At 35.1% G+C, this 21,522-nt stretch overlaps 8 protein-coding genes across 8 annotated transcripts; 5 read left to right on the top strand and 3 right to left on the bottom strand.

Moving 5' to 3' along the window:
• Positions 1 to 211: 211 nt before the first annotated feature.
• RO3G_00365 (uncharacterized protein) lies at positions 212 to 577 on the top strand (the record flags this gene model as incomplete). Its single annotated transcript, XM_067654956.1, has 2 exons — positions 212 to 499; positions 563 to 577. 2 exons carry the CDS (start codon positions 212 to 214, stop codon positions 575 to 577), a joined length of 303 nt encoding a protein of 100 aa, XP_067511057.1.
• A 1,610-nt stretch (positions 578 to 2,187) lies between these two features.
• Positions 2,188 to 2,364, top strand: RO3G_00364 (uncharacterized protein; the record flags this gene model as incomplete). Its single annotated transcript, XM_067654955.1, has 1 exon — positions 2,188 to 2,364. One exon carries the CDS (start codon positions 2,188 to 2,190, stop codon positions 2,362 to 2,364), a length of 177 nt encoding a protein of 58 aa, XP_067511056.1.
• Positions 2,365 to 4,138: 1,774 nt separating this feature from the next.
• Positions 4,139 to 4,858, bottom strand: RO3G_00363 (uncharacterized protein; the record flags this gene model as incomplete). Its single annotated transcript, XM_067654954.1, has 1 exon — positions 4,139 to 4,858. One exon carries the CDS (start codon positions 4,856 to 4,858, stop codon positions 4,139 to 4,141), a length of 720 nt encoding a protein of 239 aa, XP_067511055.1.
• A 350-nt stretch (positions 4,859 to 5,208) lies between these two features.
• RO3G_00362 (uncharacterized protein) lies at positions 5,209 to 5,811 on the bottom strand (the record flags this gene model as incomplete). Its single annotated transcript, XM_067654953.1, has 4 exons — positions 5,209 to 5,328; positions 5,387 to 5,550; positions 5,604 to 5,693; positions 5,754 to 5,811. 4 exons carry the CDS (start codon positions 5,809 to 5,811, stop codon positions 5,209 to 5,211), a joined length of 432 nt encoding a protein of 143 aa, XP_067511054.1.
• Positions 5,812 to 9,376: 3,565 nt separating this feature from the next.
• Positions 9,377 to 14,362, top strand: RO3G_00361 (uncharacterized protein; the record flags this gene model as incomplete). The annotated part of the gene is made up of 7 exons (XM_067654952.1): positions 9,377 to 9,493; positions 9,553 to 9,768; positions 9,831 to 10,025; positions 10,084 to 12,984; positions 13,040 to 13,219; positions 13,277 to 14,291; positions 14,349 to 14,362. The coding sequence occupies 7 exons, from the start codon at positions 9,377 to 9,379 to the stop codon at positions 14,360 to 14,362; spliced, it is 4,638 nt and encodes a 1,545-aa protein (XP_067511053.1).
• A 1,301-nt stretch (positions 14,363 to 15,663) lies between these two features.
• On the bottom strand, positions 15,664 to 17,370 carry RO3G_00360 (uncharacterized protein; the record flags this gene model as incomplete). The annotated part of the gene is made up of 6 exons (XM_067654951.1): positions 15,664 to 15,672; positions 15,834 to 16,522; positions 16,707 to 16,773; positions 16,830 to 16,918; positions 16,979 to 17,243; positions 17,296 to 17,370. The coding sequence occupies 6 exons, from the start codon at positions 17,368 to 17,370 to the stop codon at positions 15,664 to 15,666; spliced, it is 1,194 nt and encodes a 397-aa protein (XP_067511052.1).
• Positions 17,371 to 18,125: 755 nt separating this feature from the next.
• RO3G_00359 (60S ribosomal protein L34-B) lies at positions 18,126 to 18,576 on the top strand (the record flags this gene model as incomplete). Its single annotated transcript, XM_067654950.1, has 3 exons — positions 18,126 to 18,204; positions 18,266 to 18,345; positions 18,409 to 18,576. The coding sequence occupies 3 exons, from the start codon at positions 18,126 to 18,128 to the stop codon at positions 18,574 to 18,576; spliced, it is 327 nt and encodes a 108-aa protein (XP_067511051.1).
• Positions 18,577 to 19,207: 631 nt separating this feature from the next.
• RO3G_00358 (uncharacterized protein) lies at positions 19,208 to 20,144 on the top strand (the record flags this gene model as incomplete). Its single annotated transcript, XM_067654949.1, has 7 exons — positions 19,208 to 19,222; positions 19,386 to 19,484; positions 19,535 to 19,540; positions 19,600 to 19,614; positions 19,650 to 19,704; positions 19,917 to 19,963; positions 19,998 to 20,144. 7 exons carry the CDS (start codon positions 19,208 to 19,210, stop codon positions 20,142 to 20,144), a joined length of 384 nt encoding a protein of 127 aa, XP_067511050.1.
• Positions 20,145 to 21,522: the final 1,378 nt, after the last annotated feature.

The raw sequence follows: 21,522 nt of genomic DNA, 5'->3' as shown, positions 1-21,522 counted from the left end.
CACAAACGATCTGTGCTCGCGGCCTGTTACGATCTGGACACTTGCCGACCACAACACTGGTACAAACAAAGATTCAGATGCAAAAATAGCATCCCAGTTGTTTCGAGCAGTCGCGGCATCTGTTTGGGAACAAGGAGAAAAAGCAATTCTTAGCCGACATTGTGTTGATCAACAAAAAAAATGCAAGACAAACGGCAAAGTTTGGAAAATCATGGATGAGATACTAAGGCTGTTCAATGACAGCCCAACCATCGAAATAATTGGCAATGAACAGCTCAATCGTCCTTTGACCAATTTGGCAAATGAAATAGCGCCATCTCATCACTGCAAATGCCGAAGTGACGCGCACCATTTGCCAAATATTCACCATGTGAATAAACAATTTTTCGCATGGAGTAGCGAATCAAAGTGGATATCATTGTCAATAAAAAAAACGATGCACGAATTTCTCATGTATGCGATGAACTTTGAATATTCACGTGTTCTGCCGTGGGATATAGTATAAGAGTTTCTGCAGACGTGTGAACACATTGCAGCCAAACTTTTTTCTTTTTTTGTGTAGGGGAGCGTACTCTGAGTTTTATTTAAAGTCCTTTAAATGTCATGATGAGGGAAAGAAAAGACTGGATATATAAAAAGAAAGAAGAAAGAGAAACAGAAAACAAATGAAATTTGACACAGATTATTATGAATCAAGCTGGATTTCAGCATCCAGACGGGCAAAGGAGCTAATAATACGATGTAAAACAATAAAAGAGATAAATGGTATGCGATCGAACACCCAATGCCAATGAGATTGCCAGATTGTCAATAGCATGCAAATTGCAGCCAAACTGTCGATGGATGCTTATGAAGATGCTTATTGTAACTAATAAAAACAAGCGATTTAAGGTTATTTGTTGCGTTTTATTGGCTAATACAGAGCGACATTTTAAAGGATGCTTATGAGGATGTTTATGAAGATGCTTATTGTAGCCAATAAAAACAAGCGATTTGAGGTTATTTATTGCGTTTTATTGGCTAATACAGTGCGACGTTTTAAAGGATGCTTATGAAGATGTTTATTTTTGCGACAGCCTCATTTCCATGGGCCAGCGTCATTTTTGCAAGCTTGACTCGTTTTCATTTTGCCCTATTCTGGACTGTAAAAAAATAATACAGCATAGCACGTCAAAAAAAAAATGCATATGCCAGCTTGATGTCAGGTCAGCGACAATTCAGTGCTTGTGCTGCCGCCATCTCGATAAAATGAATGCTCTATCTGAAGCAGAAGAAGCACCATCATATTTTGAAAAAAACGATAATCTTTTCCAGTTTCCTCGTATCAGGAATTTTAGGGCATGCATAATTTATAATTCGAAAAATAAAAGCACCAATTTCAATGAAGCTCTAAGATATGCTTACCGCCATTGAATATATTCGCATAGATTTAGAGAGGATGACATTAGCCGACCAGAGCTACAAAAAAAATCTCTCACCAGTCAAACCAAAAAAAAAAAAAAAAAAAGATTTCCTCTTGTTCAAAGTTACACTCTCTTACGGCATTTTTCCAAACAATTCTGTTTTGTTAGACAAGCACGAAAAAACCCCTCCCCATTTTTTTACCTGTCCTCGAGGACCCACTCCCTCATTTACTCTGTGATTTCGATCCAATAATTTTTTTTTGTCACAAACGCTCTTGCTTCTGTAGAATAAATACTTCTTCAGAGCGCTTGCCCATTACGACACTTGTCCAAACATTTATGAGAATGTCCAACATTCCCTTTAAAATCACTTAGCTTCAAGCTATTAGAAGCTTCACTAATCCGGGTCATCAAAGTTTCCTTCTCGAAAAACTTATTGTGCTTCACTTTGCTTTTGACCACTGACCAGAATTGCTCGATTGGATTGAGCTCAGGAGAATATGGAGGCAAATAAGCGCAGACGGTAACCGCGAGATTTTACGTATTTGGCTATATTGTATGATGTATGGATAGGAGCATTATCCATCACGAGGTAAGACCTTTCATGTGCGGATACCGGTCCATTTCATCCATCGTAGCTTTTAGAAAGCTGATATAGTGTCACGTAACAGTTCCTTTGCTTATTTGCCCAACGTCATTTCCCCGCTTTCTCTTTTTATTAGATGGAGGCTGAGGAATTCTAAGGCTGCATTTAATTAGACCTTCAGCGGAAATCGCGCCCAAAATGGTTGTTGTCGCTCGTGTTTTGGGAACTGTGACCACTGCTGGTGCACCTTTCTTTGACCACGCCATACTACGTTTCAAATTAATATGGAAAGCAGATTCGTCAAGAAAGACACAGTTTCTCGTAAAATCCAAGTCTGCTTTTTCCCATTTACGAACCCAATCCAAGCGCTCTTGAATCTTTTCTTCACTATTCCGGTCTATGGATTGATTCCGAGCTTTCTTAAGAGATAAATTGTAATGTTGTTTTACAAAATCGAACAAGGTGATTTTAGATACTTTTAATTCAGTAAACATTTGCTTTAACTTCTTCATTACTTCGTCTAGGACGATGGAAGGATTCTCATCAATGCACTCGAGAATAGCACTTTTGTGTTCGTTATGGAGAATACGTGGACTGCCAGTCTTTCTTCGTTTCTCAAAGGTGCTGTCAGGATCTTTCTCGTATTACGCAGCCCATTTTTGCGCTGTACGAACATGAATCCCAAGTTGTTTTGCAGCATCGGCTGCACTCAAACACCTCTCAAACAACAGTTTGAAGAACCTCACTTTGTCCTGATCAGAATAGCGTGTATAATTTCGCTTCACTGAAATTTCCCTCATAAAGACATCACCGTTAGGCTTTGCCTTCTTTTATACCTACATTGCATCTATCCTTTTCTCACTCTCCAGAGGCAGTTGAGCTAAATATTGTGTATGAGAACTCAACGTTTCAAGTCGACACTGTTACTCATCAACAATATAATCAATTGGTTCAGGTCTGCCATACTCTCGACGACGGATCCTTTCCCATTTTCAAACAAGAATTGAATGTTCATTATCTGTGATTTGTGATGTAATTGTGAAAAAGAAATAAAACACAGACAAACACTAGGCGTGCTCTTTTATATTCAAAGATGCCAAGTCTTGTCCTACAAAACAATCTTGGCAACAGGACATATGGTTTGGCATCCAAGTCAAATTTATATTTCATACAATACGAATTTTGTTCCTGCCATCAGGTGAATTGATTTTTCTTCAGGGCAAATTCATTTTCCGTACAACCTGAATTCGTTTTCGTCATTGGGTGAATTTACTTTCCGGAAAGAATGTACATCAAACAAACTTGTGAACAATCCTGTTTCATTACCTCAATCATTTCATTGTAATTCATAAATGTCTTTTTTCTTTGTCAATTTATTAAAAATTATAGCATATTTATTTAACAATTATAGTTGAAGTTTTATTATTATCAAATGTCATCAAATTTAAAAGAACAAAACTATTAACTAAAGTGTATTCTCTCCTAGTTTCAAAGCAATAGGCTCTTACTTACAGGAACAACCACGAGAAGGTATAGGCTTTCTGTTCCCAACCTCAGACCCCAAAATGCTAAAGCCTTAAGAACTATAGAGCATTGATATACTTTTTTACTTGGTCCACTAAAATGAACCTCAAATAGTGTCTACAATTAATCGCCATGTAAGAAAAAAAGAACAGATTTTTTTTTAGATTTTAGGATTATTTAAATACAAAATCCATTTGAGCACGGGGCGTTTATCACATTTGTTCACCAGGACTAGTTTAATATGAAGTAAAGTAAAGTGAGGCTAAAAAAAGGTCAATAGGACAGTATTTGGAACATGATAACTTCCTTAATGCTTTAAGAGCCAAGTTAGAAGAAGCTGACAATATGGAGGTCTGATACAAATTTTATTTTTGCTGTTGAGAAATTCATTAGAAAAAGAAAACCTTTTGAATACACGTGATTATAAATGAGGAGGAGTGACTTGCCCCCTCCAAATGTCTTTTATTACTTTTTGATGAATAATGTGTCTATCTACAATATCTGCAACATGACATTGTCTAACATTTCCATACATATGCCCACCCAATCCACGTTGATGAATAATTAAGTTTCCTGCAAATTTATGACCTTGTAATAAATAATAAGTAAAACGTCCATAATCTTTCTAGTTTTCTTTACCTCCAAAATGACTTGTACCCCATACTTCTACTTTTTTAGATAGACCTTTTTCTGAAATCACTCTTTCAAATTCTTCTACAATAAGCGGACCAATCTTACCGCAGCGTAAATCCCGACGACCGTGCGTACAAACAACAACGATTGTATCTACTGTCAAATCTTGACTTTCAACCTCCTTTGGTAAACTATCTCTTGGATTCTTCCAAACAGCATCCAAAACGGGATGAAAGCCATCAAGATGATTTGGGTAGATATTTTTATATATTTTAAATTCAGGGAATACAATCATATCAATACTATCAGCAGAAGAAGCAGGCCGGTCTGTAACATTAGTTAATATCGCTCTATCATCATGGCCATGCGTAGAATTCTCTTTTAGCCATTTATTTCTAAATGAGTCAATAGAATGAATAATACCACCTGGATGCGCTTCTACTTTTGCTCTTGTCCATTCTAAAGCATTAGGCCCAATGCAGGCCATCAAGTGACGCAAGCCTTTGGATTTTGACATTGCCCCTTCCATATCTATCTTCCTACCAAGGACATCAGGTATAGGATGTGCCTGACAAGGTACATAACCATTGGATGCAGCCTTTGCATTAATATCCGGACAGCAGGGCTCAAATCTCTTGAATTTGAAAGGCTTATCATCAAATGGAATAGTTGAATAAAATCGCTTGTGACATAATACTATTCTGCGTAACATAACTAACAAAATCCCAAAGAAAAATAAAAAATAAAGCTTTTTATATGAAATGAAACAAGAAAGAAAGAGATGGTCGCGCTGTTTCGGCAAAGAAAATTTAAAAGCAGATTGTCATTTCAAAAAAAAAAGTTTTGCTTGATAAAAAAAAAGCTACAATACCCTCTTGACTAACATTCGGTTATCGACTACTTCCACAGTTCTCTATTCTTTCTGTGTTTTGCCAATTGTCTTATATAAATATGGTATGTATTGGTTGTAGCAAAAAGAGATGTTTATATAAAAATATCGCTTTTCATTGTTATTTATTGATCATTCTACACACATAGAGGGACAGAAGTGAGGTTTAATTATTATTGTTGTTGAGTTTCGAATTTAAGTCTTGATTGAGCAAATAGTAATTCCTGTTGCCTTAGTAATTCTTCTTCAGAGATCCCTGTATTTTCTAATCTCGTACTCTTTCTATCCCTATCCTGCATTTTAGATTAGTCAATAAACTTCTTTTTTAAGAAAAAAGTATTCTTTATGTACCTTTTGTTGTTTTTTATGATCTTTATATACTTCTTCTACTTCTTCAACATATTCTTCAAAACCTAGTGTTTGTAATGCTGCTATAACATGTTCTCCAGCAATTGTTTTTTTTGTTTCCTTATCGCAGATTTCGTTTGATTCAGAAGCGATCAAGTGAATGAACTCTATCAAAGTGCATATATTATTTAGTTGGTCTTTGTTTGTGTCTTAATCTTACCAACGCAGCAGTCAATTAAGAGATCCCGTGTGTCTTTTGCACATATAATCCCTTCTGGCATCATCTCATTAATCAATTTCTGTACCGTGGCTATCAAAGAGCTCCTGTTTAGTAATACGGAAAAATTTGTTATACAACATATTACCATACCTTTGGGAAGTGAAAGCTCATCATCCATCGACGGACCGGAACGCTCGGTATCGCTCATTTTATACAAACAAAAAAGAAAGTGTGATAAAGGAGCCAATTTCTTAGGAAATTTATATTCGAAATTGTGGCTTTCATGGAGTTTAAGATTTAGGTTATTGTTTCAAGCATTAACCAGAATTTTACTTGCTATTTAATGATTGCTTCTTTGCAGTATTCATACCAGTAGGACTCAATGAGACTCATGCTTTTTTTTACCTCCGACAAAATTTTATAAAGCAATCTCCTTTTCGAATTTTTTTCAAGTATTGATGAATCCTATCACTTCAAAAAATGAGGATACTCGTTAAAAAACTAAAGTATTCGCCTGTAAGGCCTCATTGTAATAGGTCCTAATATTGACTTATCAAAATCGAGATTTTGACAGTGGAGAGTAATCACGCAAAGACAGATTCAAATGTTTAAAAGATTGACATGATTTAAAGAGATAAGACAAAGTTAATGAAGCCATCAACAAAGGTTACTCATTCTGACTAATAGTTGTTGAGTTCAAAGTGCTTAAACTAGTTTATTGAGAAGAGGTAAAAGTATACAAGTGTGCGTTTTTCAGACTTTTTTTTTGCGACTGGAATTATGGCTTTAAGGTGTTTAACACGCTCCTTCTCCTGTGCAGTCACGGATTTTTAATGAATACAAATGGCGATATATCGGTACAAAAGACTAAGGGAGAGCTGATTAGAAACATCTTGTCATCCTCTTTTACAATAGCCTTTTGATCTATCACACTAATTATGATATGGCCGAAGTTTACTAGTCTTTATCATTTTACTTTGTTCTGTTTTTCTTTGAGAAAATAAAGCATGATTTATCTATGCAAGTAAAATCTAAAAATTCATCTTGTGCCAACAGTATCAACGATGTTAACGTTGAAACTGAGAAAGGACTGAGAAAGAAGAACACTAAGATAATATTAAAGAATAGAAAGAGATATGAGGTACACTACATAAAGCTTTTTTGTTGTCCAACATTAAACTAAAAAAAAAGTGTGATAAATGTTCAAACCCTGAGAAGGTAAATCTTGTTTCAGGTTCCTTCTAGAAAGCTACAAAAAAAAAGGGGCATCTCTTTGCTTCTTTGCTAAGCATATAGAAGAGGCAGACGTAGTTTTGAACTTTGATGTTAGAGTTACATTTATACCTTATCCTCTTTTTGCATAAGTTGCTTCAAGAAAATGTTAAAGAACAATCAATTTTTGCATCATAACTGACCTGATAAGATAAAAAGTGATAAGGCAGGGGTACGCGTCGTGTTCCAAAAAAAAAAAAAGACATTTAAAAAGAGTGAATGGAAGACTTGCTTTGTTTATTCATCGTTTTTTTTCCTTTCAGTTTAAAAACAACATGCGTAAAAAGAAAAAGAAAAAACTCCTATTGTCTCGCTATCTGGTCTTTCATTTATGGATATGGTCATACTCCCGGCTTCATTAAGCCTTTCTAAACAACAGTCAATTCTACACTGTAAATAAAACTATTGCCGTTCTCTTCTGAAAAGGAAGCAGAACTAGGCTGCAATCTATGATTGCTTTACTTTTCGGAGGTAAGCGCTTTTATTCTTATGTTGTTTATGTCTTGATGACTGAGACTGACACTTCATATACCCCATCAGTATCCATACCATATTGTTCTGTGTTTAAAAACAAGTCCATTAACAAATGTGGCATACATAAGTAGTCAAAACAACGCTAACTTTTATTAACTGATATAGCCGCAAATGTTCATGCCGTTAAGTGATAACAAGCAGCTACACTAATAAACTTAAAGCTACTCAATGTGAGCTAAGTCAAAAGCATTTTCTATAACGCATATTCAAGACACTTTGACGTAAAAATGAACTCCGACGGGTTGGTCTCCCTTAACGTCACGTTTAAATGAAGTCTTATTTACTTTTCTTTTCTCTTTTTGTTTTTATTATTAAACAGTTTTTGTTTATGAATAGGTATTCTTAGGACTTCTATATCTTCTTTTTACTATATTACTTCAATTCTAATTATGCATGCCTTAGATTTGGTTACGATTTGCATTCCCGCATTCTTTCAAGTCTTGCGAGTACACTAGCAAACCCCAAAGCAAATTCAACTCTCGACGAAGTTGAACGACTTATATCAAAATGTCCTGAGATACCGATTATCCCTATGGAAGACACAACGATAATAACGCCTTCAACAACCAACACAAAAGAGCGCATGGTAACACTTTTATGAGTTGTAACACAAGATAATGACTAATGATCTGAAAGACATATCGTTGTCAAAATGCTTTGGATGCCTTTGTTCAATACGTAGCAAGCGCATGCAAACAGACACAAAGTGAGCTTTTGCCTCGATTGCTTTGTTATTTCAAGTATTTACCAACTTTTGAATGGGACAACATTCTCCTTTCGAAAGGTAAGTCATACCTCCTTGTTCTATAAGATAGTCGTTGCATTTACCAAGTACATGTTTATAGGGCCAACGCCTCCTGATCGCATCACTTATATTCTAGTGTCTGGATTGCTTAACATTGCTGATAAACAACACGAGTTTTCTGATATTATTTACGAGACTTTGTGGAATTATGGAAGATGTCTTATACAGTTAATGGAATCATGTAACAGTAAGTGTTTGTATTAAGAAAAACTTGATGAATCTGTCAGCTAATTATTTATAGAGGAATACACAATATGCTTCATTTTACCTTCTCTTGCAGGGCTTGCTCGTGCATTGCAAATGTCACCATTTCTTTATAAACCAAGCCATATTAAAGCATTATGTGATAATATTCAGCCGTTGATTGTCGATAAAACATTAGATTTGATTAAAGAAGCTATTGACATATGTCTTCGAGAATGTGACTCAAATGATTTTAGTAGACAAGTATTAGCCAATTACTGGGAAGATGAAATGCCCCTCAGCTCGAACCGCATCATTCATGATTTGCTTATTATATTACGTAATGTGGGGGCTAGAGCAATTGCAGCTGCTAAACCAACAGAGGATAGTCAGCAAATAAAGCTATCAGACACTCAGTTGGATAAATTACACTTAACAAACAATATTGAAAGTGCTTGGTCAGATCTGATGAAAAAGACGGCACATAACATCCAGTCCTTAAGTCAAGGTCTTAATGAACAGGATGTTAAACTGGCTAAAATGCTAAGAGGAATATATGTTATGAGTTTAGGCTATTTTGAAGATATTAAAAAGTATGCAGAAAGAAGAGAAAATGAGGGTAAAAGATGGTCATTGGATTCTTATATGAATGAAATCATGGGCACTAGCTTAGTAGGGATTAACTCATCTTTTTGCTATATGTATTTAAACATATTAACTTTTCTATAGCAAGTAGCTGCTCTTTCTTCTGTTTATCTACATGAAATTGATGACATCTTGACCAATTATATTAATGAATGCTTATTCCAGAGCCCAAGTCCTTCAAATACGTGGATCTATATAGCATCCCTTGATGCTGCAGCGTTATTAGCCATCAAGTACAGTATATGGAAAAAAGATTATCATCCTTTCTCTTATCATCCTTTAACTTGTTTTACTTTAACGTAGCTTTCCAAACCTTAGCAATAGCATTATAAATATGCTTTGTCGTTTCTTGGCTACACCTTCTCTCGTATTTGAAAAAAAAGCGACAGATAGTGATGATGAAATGACTGTTCAGCAATTTGCAATCACCAGACTTGCTCAATGTGTACAGGTATGTTTAAAATTGCTAATTAATTATTTTATTTACTCATATTTTTAATGTTTGTATAGAACGTTCCAGAGGATCGTATGTTTAAAGTAGCCATGTCCACAATGTACGCTCTTCTGAATGAGATACCGAGATATTCTGATGCAGAGTTGGCAGTACATGTTTTGCATGAGGACAAGGATACTCCAGAACATTTAAGTGATTCGCAAAAGGAGCAAGTTTGTATGAATGCACTTTCCGCTATTGTGGGTGTGGCTGTTTACCTTCAAGATGAGGAGGTAAGAAAGCATTGAAACCATAAAAATAAAGAGGAAGAGAAAACCCTTAAATTTGTTTATAGATATCAAGACAGGCCTGCTCCATGTTGGCCTCTCGTCGTAAATCACTTTCGTTTGCTGCAAGTGCCACTCTGACAAGGAGATTAGTTGATCTTGCTGTTGTTAGTCCATCGAGTGTTTTCAGAGATATCATCAACTTATTTTCGGCATTGAGTCATGACTATCTGTTAATGGACAATAAACAATTGATGTGTGGTGTAAAATATCATATAAGCATGAAAATAAATTCCCAGCTCTAATATACAATGTACGTAGGTTATTAATGCTCAAAACATATTAGCTCAAAAATTAAAAATTCGACCGGAACTTTACGACACTTACTTGCAAAATTTATTGACACTTTTTGTTGATAATGCCAATACAGTTCAGCGCATGATAACAAAAAAGCAAAAAGAATCAGAGATGCCTTGGCTTTCAAAGCTTGGAAGGCTTTTACCGGTTATTTGCACTTTGTTGGAACATAACGACTTCAATCCACATTTAACGCCAAGTGAGGAAATGACTACCCTTTACCGAAATATGTGGTTTCACTGCGTTATCTTTGGATTTGTCACAGAGCCTATTTGGATACGCGAATGGTATGAATCCATGCTTTGGATAGCCAAAAAAACACCTGTACTTGTTATTGAAAGCGCTACGGATTACTTAGAAAGCGATCTTGAATATAACTCGATGCTTCGTGGTGGCTACATGTCTGATCGCGACACAAATCTAATGCGACAAAAACTAACCGCTTATTTGCCCTCCATTACCTACGACGTCAAAAACTTTTCTTTTGCTCAGGTAGTATTTGCATTGACAGTATATCATGTCGAGGTTATGCGAAGCAAAATGGGTGACTGCTGCTTTATTTTACGGTATTTTATGAATGATGGGCTTGGCAACAGTACTCTGGCCAACTGTTTAGAAAATATTGCAGATCGCGTCGTCAGTACCTATATTCGAGATACTTCCCAAAAAGCTGGATCACAAGCACTGGATACTGAACTACGCTCACAGATGAGTCATATCCTCCAACTTTGCTGTCATCGACTTGGAAAAGTACACTCGTTGGCCATTAAACTTTCAGATCGAATAGTATCAAACTTCCCTCAAGTTTTTGCTGACAAGTCTTTAGTCACCCTTTTGCTTGAGCTTGTTCAGCTGCTATGGATAAGCTGTGAGGCCGAATATAGAGACGAATATTGTCCTACTTTCCAATTCACCTCTCAGCGTGTCAATGTAACCATTGAAATCGGTGATTCATTTGCTTACCGTAAAGAGGTTTGCTCCCACATGTATGAGAATGGTAAAAAATGGCTACTGGTCTCTATTGATCGCGCCCCAATGGAAATTAGCGGTCTCTTGTACGATTATCTTGTCGATTATGTACGATATGAAGCTGGTGTTCCATTGGATATTACACATTTAGGAAGAACTTTGGCTCTTGAAGTTGGGAAGGCTGCGGGAAGAAACGAAATGGCCGTCAAATTTGTGCCAAAAATACGCGGTGTAAGCTTGGATGATTCATCCGCGTTTATGGATAATTTTGCAACAAGAAGATACTACACAGGCGAAATAAGAGGATTGACTGGTTTGAATGAAGAAGAATTGGATAGCTCAGGACTAGTGGATCAAATTCCTGTGATTATGGAAAAACTTGAAACATTATTCAAAGATATTAAAACTCAACACAAAAAAGTATCTACTGACCGTTTGCGTTGTATCATGCTTCAAGCAGCTAGCTTTATTGTATCGCTACCTGAAGTTCATCCCGATTTGATTCAATACCTTGTCAGTATCCCAGTTCAAATATTTACCCCTGATTCCATAGAAATTGGTGTTGATGTTTGGAGTTGGGTTCTAGTTGAACGTTTTGATATGGAAGAGCGTTTGATGACAGAAATTGCAAACATGTGGTCATGGGCATTAAGACATAGAAAAGGCTTGTTTTCTCCGGCCCTCAATGCAAAACATCCATTCATTGTAGCTATGACCTATGCCCCTTCTGATAAATTTATTATCGATAAAAATATTCGTGCTGTAGCTCATCTTCTTACGCCTCATAATACTTGGATAAAATTTTTGACGAGTCGATTTTACACTTTCCGCCACCGTAGCAAATCTTTGGTACGCGTCCTAGTCAGTCTGTTGAGCGAAACTTTTCGCAATTCTCATCTCATGAGCACGCATCCATCAGCTCGTTTGCCTAGATTTCAACTCTTGTTTTTGGGATTGAAGGTGCTTCAATCGACGCAGATGGAGGCCTTCTCAGAGTACCACTTTAGATCGCTTGTATATCAATCAGCATTTAACTGGTTTGCTTTATCACCTAAATGGCACTACGGATCGAGAAAGGGCTATGCACTTGTTGAACACAAAGCGCTCACTGAATTTTATAACTTGCTGATGAATGACACCCCGTATTTGATGGAACATATGACCTTGGCCACACCACCTCAAAATAATCAAAAGGCTCCAGGTTATAGCATATTTTTGAAAGATAAGAGTAAAGAGGATGTCATTCATGAACAAAAGTTGTCAAAGCGGCTGTTACTACTACTCATGGATAGCGAATTGTCGAGATTATCTGTCTGGTGTAACCCATTAAATGCAGTTGGATCTGGGTATCTTGCAAACTATTTAGGTAATACAGAAAAATCCATTACAACGGATGAAGGATGGAAGGAAATTATCAGATTTGCTTGGAAAATATTACCCAAGGTAGCAGTCCAGATGTCGGCTCGTTTTGCACAGCCTGCTTTGCAAAGAGAGCTTCATCTTTTGATAGCTAATAATACAATGGATGTAGTCGATGTTCCTGAGGCACTTGAGATTTTGCTTGGCGAAAGGGTACATCCAAACTCGAAGCTAGATTTACGTTATTTAAGATACTGGGCACCTGTACCTGCTATTACAGCTGCGTCCTATTTTATGCCTTCTTTTAGAAATCATCCTTTCCTCTTACAATACGCCATGAGAACGCTTGAATATTTCCCAGTAGATACTGTATTCTTTTATGTGCCTCAAATTGTTCAAGCATTACGGCATGATGAATATGATTATGTTGGGCGCTATATAATGGAGGCAGGACAAGTTTCACAATTGTTTGCTCATCAAATCATATGGAATATGAGCGCTAATTTCTATGTGGATGCTGATAAGGAATGTGTTAAGGTAAACAAAAGAGTGCACATTGCATACATAAGAAGCTTTAACTTTGTGATTTTAGCCTGATCCATTAAAGCCTGCACTAGAAAAAATTATAGATAATCTAACGTCATCTTTTACTGGAGTAGACAGAGAATTTTATGAACGAGAATTCAAATTCTTTAAGGAAATTACGGCCATTTCAGGTTATTTAAAAGAATACATTAAATATGGTCAAAATGAAAAGAAGCCTATGCAAAAGGTCAGATATAAAAAACGCATAGAAAATATTTATTTTTAATCATTCATAAATTTGCAGAAACGACTAGACGAAGAGCTTGGAAAAATCAAAGTAGATGTAGGTGTTTACCTCCCAAGCAATCCTGATGGCCATGTTGTTGATATCAATCGTACCTCAGGGAGACCGCTTCAAAGTCATGCAAAAGCACCCTTCATGGCCACCTTCAAAATCGAAAAGGAAAAGAGCGAAAAAGATGAATTGGACAAGAACATATTTAAAAATGACAATGAGTACAATGATGAAGAAGATAAAACTACTGTTACACTGTGGCAGAGCGCTATTTTCAAAGTAGGGGACGATTGCCGACAGGATGTGCTTGCTTTGCAGTTAATTGCTGTATTCAAAAATATCTTTACAAGTGTAGGTCTTGATCTCTATGTATTTCCTTATCGTGTTGTAGCCACTGCCCCTGGACGAGGTGTAATTGATGTTATCCCTCGGTCCATTTCTCGCGATCAATTAGGTCGCGAAAAAGTAAACAGCATGTATGATTACTTTGTAGCCAAATATGGCGGACCCAATACGATTGCTTTTCAAAGAGCACGAACCAACTTTGTCCAAAGTGCTGCAGCCTACTCTCTTATTTCTTATTTATTGCAAATCAAGGATAGACATAACGGTAATATCATGTTGGACGATGATGGACACCTGATTCATATTGATTTTGGCTTCATATTTGACATTGCTCCTGGAGGTATTACCTTTGAGAGCTCCCCTTTCAAATTGACAACTGAAATGGTTCAACTTATGGGAGGAAGCTCAGAACAGCAGGCCTTTAAACATTTTTCAGAGTTGGTCATTAAGGGTTACTTGGCCTGTCGTCCATATGCTGAGCAAATTATGCATCTTGTGATGCTCATGCTGCAATCTGGTTTACCTTGTTTTAAAGGCGATACTATAAAGAGAATGAGATACAGATTTCAAACAGACAAGTCGGATAGAGCTGCTGCTGACTTTATGATACAAAGAATCAAAGATTCTTTCGAAAACCAAAGAACTGTCTTATATGATTATTTCCAAAAAGTCACAAATGGTAAGTCATCCAAATATGGATTCAAGAACTGTATTAATCTAAAGTATGTCTATTTAGGTATTCCTTATTAATCTTCAGTCAAAATTGTATTAAAAAAAAGTAAAAAATAAAATGTTTTTTAATTTGTAGCATTAAATAGGATACAAAATTGTAGAAATTTTTCTTATTTTACATTGGGTAACACGATCCATTTATTTATATTTGATTTCAAGAAAGAGTGTGAATAAGAAGCAAGTAACTTAGTACATGTGTACTGTATATAAAGAGAATAAAAAGAACTAAATTTGGTAGTTTAGAAATCATATAATCATTATAGATCAATATGAACTCTTGTCTTAAAAACAACTCGGCCTGTTTTATTTATCATCCCTTGTTAGTTTATTCCATTGCTTTTTATTTTCAAAACTAAATTTGCTTGACTTCAATAACATTCAGCTTACTTTATATTCATTATCGGCAGCCTTCCTAATATTGACAATACGTTTGATCTTTCTTTAATACAAGAGTCTGTATACTCCTAATCCTGTTGTTGTAAACATAGTCAAATTATTATGTTATTGAATACATTTACTGTACCCGTTTATTACTTTATCCTCTATTTTACTATTTAAAATTAATACAATGAAATAGTTAGCTCCTCTCATTTTTTCTTTTTTTTCTCTTTTACTGCACTATATATTTGATATGCTTAAAAAAAGCTGTGTAGATGTATTCTTTTTTTTCTACGTATAGTGTGTACGTCAATCTGTACCATTTTGATTTAAACATTATATTAGTCTAAAAAGTGACTAAATAGTAAAGACACCTCCAACTCCTTGGAGTTCGCTACTACACTAATGAACGCAGTGAAATCTAAGGAGCTTAAAATAAAAGTAGTTAAAATTTTTGTACTCGAAGTATACACATACAATAGATTAAGAACCTGTTTCAGCATCATTGCTGAATATGGTTGTTCTATCATTACCAGGGATTTAATTAACAAAATATAAATAAATAAAAAAAAAAGTACTATATACCATGGTCCCATACAACATGGTTACATGTAGTGCCTCATGTATTGAATTCTTGTATTGTTTTAAATTTTGCTTTAAAGAACACCAGAATGAATACTATGACAAAAATAAGGTTAATTTATCGTATATATATATATACTCAATAATATACTTGGACACTTTTGATCGACAAAGTTGTTATAATACCATACTTCTTAATATCTTTAGTAATTTGCTTAAATATAAATACTTCAATGTTTTCAAATTCCTTGACAATTAGAAGCATGGATGGTGTTTTTACACATTAACATGTCATTTTAAATTTTTTTATGAAATGCTTCTTGAACTCTTATTTTATCATTTCTTAATGTTTATTATCTTTAATATTGCTATATAAATTGTAGTCACTTAGTTCATCTCTTTTATGCATAGAGATGATATTTATCATGAAATAAAGCCAAAAATAAAGTGATTTTTTATAAGTATTTTAAAAAGGAAAAAACAATGCAGCAGAAAAATCATTCGCAACAAAGGGAAAGAATTAATTTACAAAATCTTCATAAACATCCATAATGTTCACAGACTCCAGACTCATGTCTTGTTCGTAAGCCGAAGAAGTTAATTGAGATTCAGGCTTATAAAGACATGAATATTCGGGCAAATGATCAGGCATCATACCAGGAGAGTAAGAGTAATTGTATGTTTGCTCATGAAGCTCCCAAATACCACGACGTAACAAAGGCATGTCATTCAAAAGTTCTTTGAACGATTCATCCTTGTTTGCTTTTGAAGGATCGCTGAGTGTCTGGCTATCTGAGGTTGTTGCTTCTACGTATATTGTATAACTACGCATGTCATTTACAATACAGCGCATCCATCCGCGAATCTTTTGACCAGCATTAACTGCCAGCGGTTCCTTGAATAAAAATCGCACCTGTTGCCAATGAGTACGTTCGGCTGCAGGGCCAGTTGACATTTCGATGGTAGTATCTGCATCAACAGCCTCCTCCTGATCGTAGGGAGGTGGAGCAAAGATAAGGTCGAACCAACCAGCAATACCATGCATTAAGCCTGTATATTGAGCCGTCCAGTTAAATGGCATTGTGATGTCTTGTAGCTCTTGAATTGTCACAGTAGAGAAGTCAACTGAGAACGTATCAAATATAGTAGGTGATGTGATCAAACTACGAGGATCAAAATGGCCAACAACAGGCATTCCAAACATTTCGTCGCGAGCATCTTTGTAGAGTGTAGTTAAGTCAATACCGTAAAAAGATTGTTGTTCCCTGACAAAATAAACAAAACAGCGCGATTAATATGACTCAATCTAACGTAAGATTATAATTAATGTACCAGAAGCGCGCCTTTCCCATTGTCTCACTCCAAAGGACAGCATCTGTAAATGGAGCCAGATATATGTTACCTCTTGATGGAAACAGTGCACCACCTGGTTTCAAATAATGATCACGGGCATAAATATAACTTTCCAACTATATTTTAATATAAGCTCCTCGTTATGTACAAAGTATTTCCATCAAATACTTACCATTCTTTCATGGAAAAGAAGCACGCCAATTGGTTCAGAAATGATAGTATCGACTTTTGGAATAGGTAAATCGGGATCTTCAATCTTAGCTGTACAAAAAAGCACTTAGATCCAATGAACAAACGTTGCTTCATTTTTTTTTTTCTTACCGTTAATGACCTCTAATCTGTCTTTTAAGAACGCGTTTTTGCCTTCCTCGGAAGCTGCAGTAATTAACTTCTTCATTTTTTTGGCTATGCCAGAAGCCTCTACAGCATACACTTTGTTTGCTCCAGCTTGTACAGCAAAGTAAGAAAGTATACCAGAACCAGCTCCTACGTCCAAAACTTTCTTATCTTTAAAGCATTTAGGTCCATTTAGTAAAATGGCTGAACGATAGGTCGAAGTACGAACGGTATCTTGTAACATATTTTGCTGTAAACACGTCATGTCAAATACTTTTTTCAAAAAGCGAAATGTATATTACCTGATGTTGAAGCATGGCATAGTACCCAAAATATTGTGGGTCTCTATGTTCTACACCTGGAACTTCAGAGCCCATTTTAATAAAATGTTTAAATGAGAAAAGATGAACAGCTGTGAGAGGACACAGAAAAAAGTTTGTCACTTGCTGTAGAAATATTTCAATCTCAGTACAATGTATTGTAATATGAAGCATGAAACTAAATAAAATAGCAAAATACTGAAGCCTATGCAAGTATTTGTACTAGTTATTTGTTTCTTTTAGTAAAAGCTTTTATTCACATCTCAAGTTTATGAACTTGAAAAAAAGCTTTCAAAAATCTTCTGCTGTGTTTTCTTTTCACTAGGATCTTGGTCTCTTAAGCAAAACTGTATCAATGTTGGTAAACATCTGACATACAACCTAAATATGGTATGGAAGGACTACCAAATATTGGATCAGGGTATTCCGTTTTACAATTCTTTCATATATTGAAATGAAATACAGCACAAAACCTTCATCAATTAAATTCTTCAATGTTTTTGGAAAGAAACAGAAAAAAAATACCGAACAATATAATAATCAGATAAAGTCCGAATTTCCGGATCGGAATTGCATAATCTTCGCACGAGGCTCTCCCTTTTGATGGATATGCTGTACACACATCAAAGAATCCTTCTTTCCCAAAACCATAGGTAAGATCATCCATCCTTTATAAAAGATTTATAGAGAAAAAGATAAATGCTGGAGGAATGGGATATAGTTTATGGATTGGAGTTATTTTTGCGTGAAATGGGAAAAAATTGAAAGAGAACAGAAACTGACTTTTTTTATGATACATAAAGAATATCACAATGGCTCAACGTCTCACCTACAGACGCCGCTGCTCTTACAACACTCGTTCTAACCGTGTCAAGGCTGTTAAGACACCCGGTAAATAAAAGACGATTTTTCAGCATTATGAACTATTCATTGACATTTGTATAAAATACAGGTGGAAACTTAGTCTACCACTACCAAAAGAAGCCCGTCAAGGCTCCTCGCTGTGGTGACTGTGGTGAAGCTCTCGCTGGTGTAAGTGACAAAAGAGACTGATAGTAACAAAACGAAATTCGACTCAACTTTATAATCATGTAGATCAAGGCTCTCCGTCCTCGTGAATTTGCCACTGTCTCCAAGACCAAGAAAACCGTTAGCCGTGCCTATGGTGGTTCCCGCTGTGCCCACTGTGTCAGAAACCGTATTGTTCGTGCTTTCTTGATTGAAGAGCAAAAGATTGTCAAGAAGGTCCTCAAGGGTCAATAAGCCACTCGATATTTTCAGACATTGGAAAAATGAATAAAAACGGCCTTTAGTACAATGCTATGTATGTTAAACTTGACGCTTACCAGAACTTGGACTTAAAAATCTTTTTTTGTAACTGAAACAAGAATTTGAGATGATATTTCGTAATCTTTTGTCGGTTTTTTTTTGCATTCCTTTTAAATTTATCACTGTTATTGTTATTGTTCTTATTTTTGAATCGAGGAATTAACTGAATGAATAGCAAAAGACCAACGTTTTAAAAACGGCAAAGTATGAAGTAAGGATGTCAACGTTAAAGCCGCTTTTCGTCTATCTATTTGTTTTTCTATTTTATTCTTATATAGTCACGTCGAACAATGAACAAGCTGTCATCCTAAGTGAGTGTTGCTCTAGTTCTTTATAATGCTTCTATTGTATGTTTGATTGGCGCGTAATTGTCAGGTACCATCATTACTTTATCTTTGCAGCCAATATTCAAGTATATGTCTTCTAACGTATAGTATAAATAAATAAAATTAGCATAACCTTTGTGCTCTATGCTTTAACAACTTTTGTACTATTTGAGGCCTATTGTATTTAGCTGCTCAAATACTTCGATCTGGTGTTCACAAAATGCTTCTTGAATAATATGATGTCCATTTCACTAGTAACTTTGTTACCTTTCTCTGCTATAACTTCAAATCGAGTGTTATGAGGAATATTTGCACGTTATAAATCCTTTAGCATGAATTTTAAGAGTTGCAAGCATAGGAAAAGTATACTGTGTCACACATAGTCTACTAAGCCACATATGTGGATATTTTGTGCAGGTGAGGGAGCATTTCCGAAATTTAAAGAACTACAAAGAAAAACGAATAAATGGCAAATATTTGAAAATAAGAAACACAGGATTAATTAATAAAATTAATGTAAATCTACAGGGAAATCATACTATACTTCTAATACAATCTAACCAAAGAGCAAGGTAAAAATCCGAAAAGAATAAATAATAGAATTTATCTAATTCTATTTCTATTTAACAAGCACACGCAATTATCAGTAAGTACTAGCAAAATTCCCTTTAAAATCAAAAGTTATTTAGTCCGATTTTCAATAGCGATTTTGAAACTGAAAGTGAAGCATTCGATCGTAAGTTCATCATTAAAAGTCATTTTACTTGGTTTGTTCACTTGCCTTTTCGAAACGTAAATAGGTATTGCAGAAATGTACGAGAATCAGCTTGCTAAAGAGAACCCTAGTATGGGACAGATCCAATACAGGTGCTTGTTCAATTAATAAGATTGGTTGTACTCTTATCTAACATGATTTGCTTAGGGCTGAGGATCTTTTTAAATATATAGATTCACATAGGGAATTCGTAGCTCTTGTTTTAGATCCAAGATCATCCGTAAGATAATCTCTTTATTGCAACAATGTTATAGGCATATAAACTTATCGCTCTCGGACAGATGTATCAACCGCACGATAAAGATTGGATTAAAGATCGTTTGATTGCTCATTTTAGCAGACAGCAGGCCCCCCCTCCTCCTCAAACACAGCATCGTCGTAACAACAGACGCAATTATTAAACCATAATAAACGATGCGATTTCTCTGTTGAAGTATTTTATACGTGATTTGGAACATGTTTAGGCGAACGATAATTTGTTGTATATATAAATGTTGAAATATTACTGAACATTCGTATGGATGTATTTTCAATTTGCAAAATGCTGTAATTAATGAAAACAAGATTAAAAAATATATTGAAAGCTTTTATAGAAAAACATTGATGTTATCATGAATAATTGCGATATCTTTGCATCTGCTTATTATAAAGGTGATTCTTATTTAATAAAAGTTACAATGTACTAATAATTAGATCTCCTGTTTTGGGGATCATTGTGTCTTGTTTACTGTTGATTTAAGGCTAGCTTCAGAGTCCACTCAAGGATAATGATAATAATAAACTTGCTATTGTAATAATTATTTGATGTTGTATATTTTTATTCATAATATTTAAGGCTTTAATATTAGATTTTCAGAATATGAACTTTTAGAAACAGCAAGAAACAAACTTGTGATGAACATATTCTTTGGTTCTTATTGTTCATGTCTGTGAACAAAATAATGCAACTCATTATCTGAATTTGAATTCTTTATGCAGTGTGATACTTTTCACAGAATAAAACAGGTAAAGTACATATCAACTCAGGGGTAGCATTTAACGCATTAGTACATACCATTAGTAATGCTTTTAATCTGCTCAAATTTTGCCAAATGTATTTTTAAGCCATTAAAGTAACTGGCGCACATTGTGTCAACTAAAACTTTTCAATTTGCTCATTTATTAAATAAAAGGTACATGCCTAATTTAAAAAAAAAGGTGGAATAAAGTTAAATAAAGAGTTTGTAAATGGGCTTTGCAAAAGATATAAAATTCATCTGTGGAATCGTCCGCTTAAAAATTTGCAAAAAAGGGCTGAGGTTGAAGTTTTTATGTATCTAAAAAATCAAGTTATCTGAGTTTAAAAAAGAAATACTGAACTTCCCCTTCTTTTCTTCCTCTTCTCCCTCTCCCCTTTTTTTTTCCATTTTCTATTTACATTGCTCGTCTAAAATCAAAAAGTAAGCTTATAGTTTAAAAGCACGCTTTTATTAACTGTACAAAAAATATAAAAGTAGATGACTTTATATACGCCTGTTATAAAACTACCCAAGCGAAAACCTAGTTTGAATGTTAAACAGCACGAAATATATAATTTAAATGAATACCTCGTATCAGATACATTGTTTTTAGGAAAACTACCAAAAAACGTTCGAGAAAGTGATATTCGCACCCTTTTACAGCACTGTATGCCTATAGAGTAGATATTTAGTTTTTTACCAAAAAGCGCTACACGAAATAGTAACACATTGTATTTTATAGAATTATAATGGATCGAGAAAAGGATATCGGGCAACTAAG

The sequence above is a fragment of the Rhizopus delemar genome, genomic scaffold, assembly GCF_000149305.1.
Source record: "Rhizopus delemar RA 99-880 supercont3.1 genomic scaffold, whole genome shotgun sequence".
Classification (NCBI taxonomy): domain Eukaryota; kingdom Fungi; phylum Mucoromycota; class Mucoromycetes; order Mucorales; family Rhizopodaceae; genus Rhizopus; species Rhizopus delemar.
The sequence above is the reverse complement of the archived record's forward strand: the minus strand, read 5'-3'. Positions and strand labels throughout refer to the sequence as shown.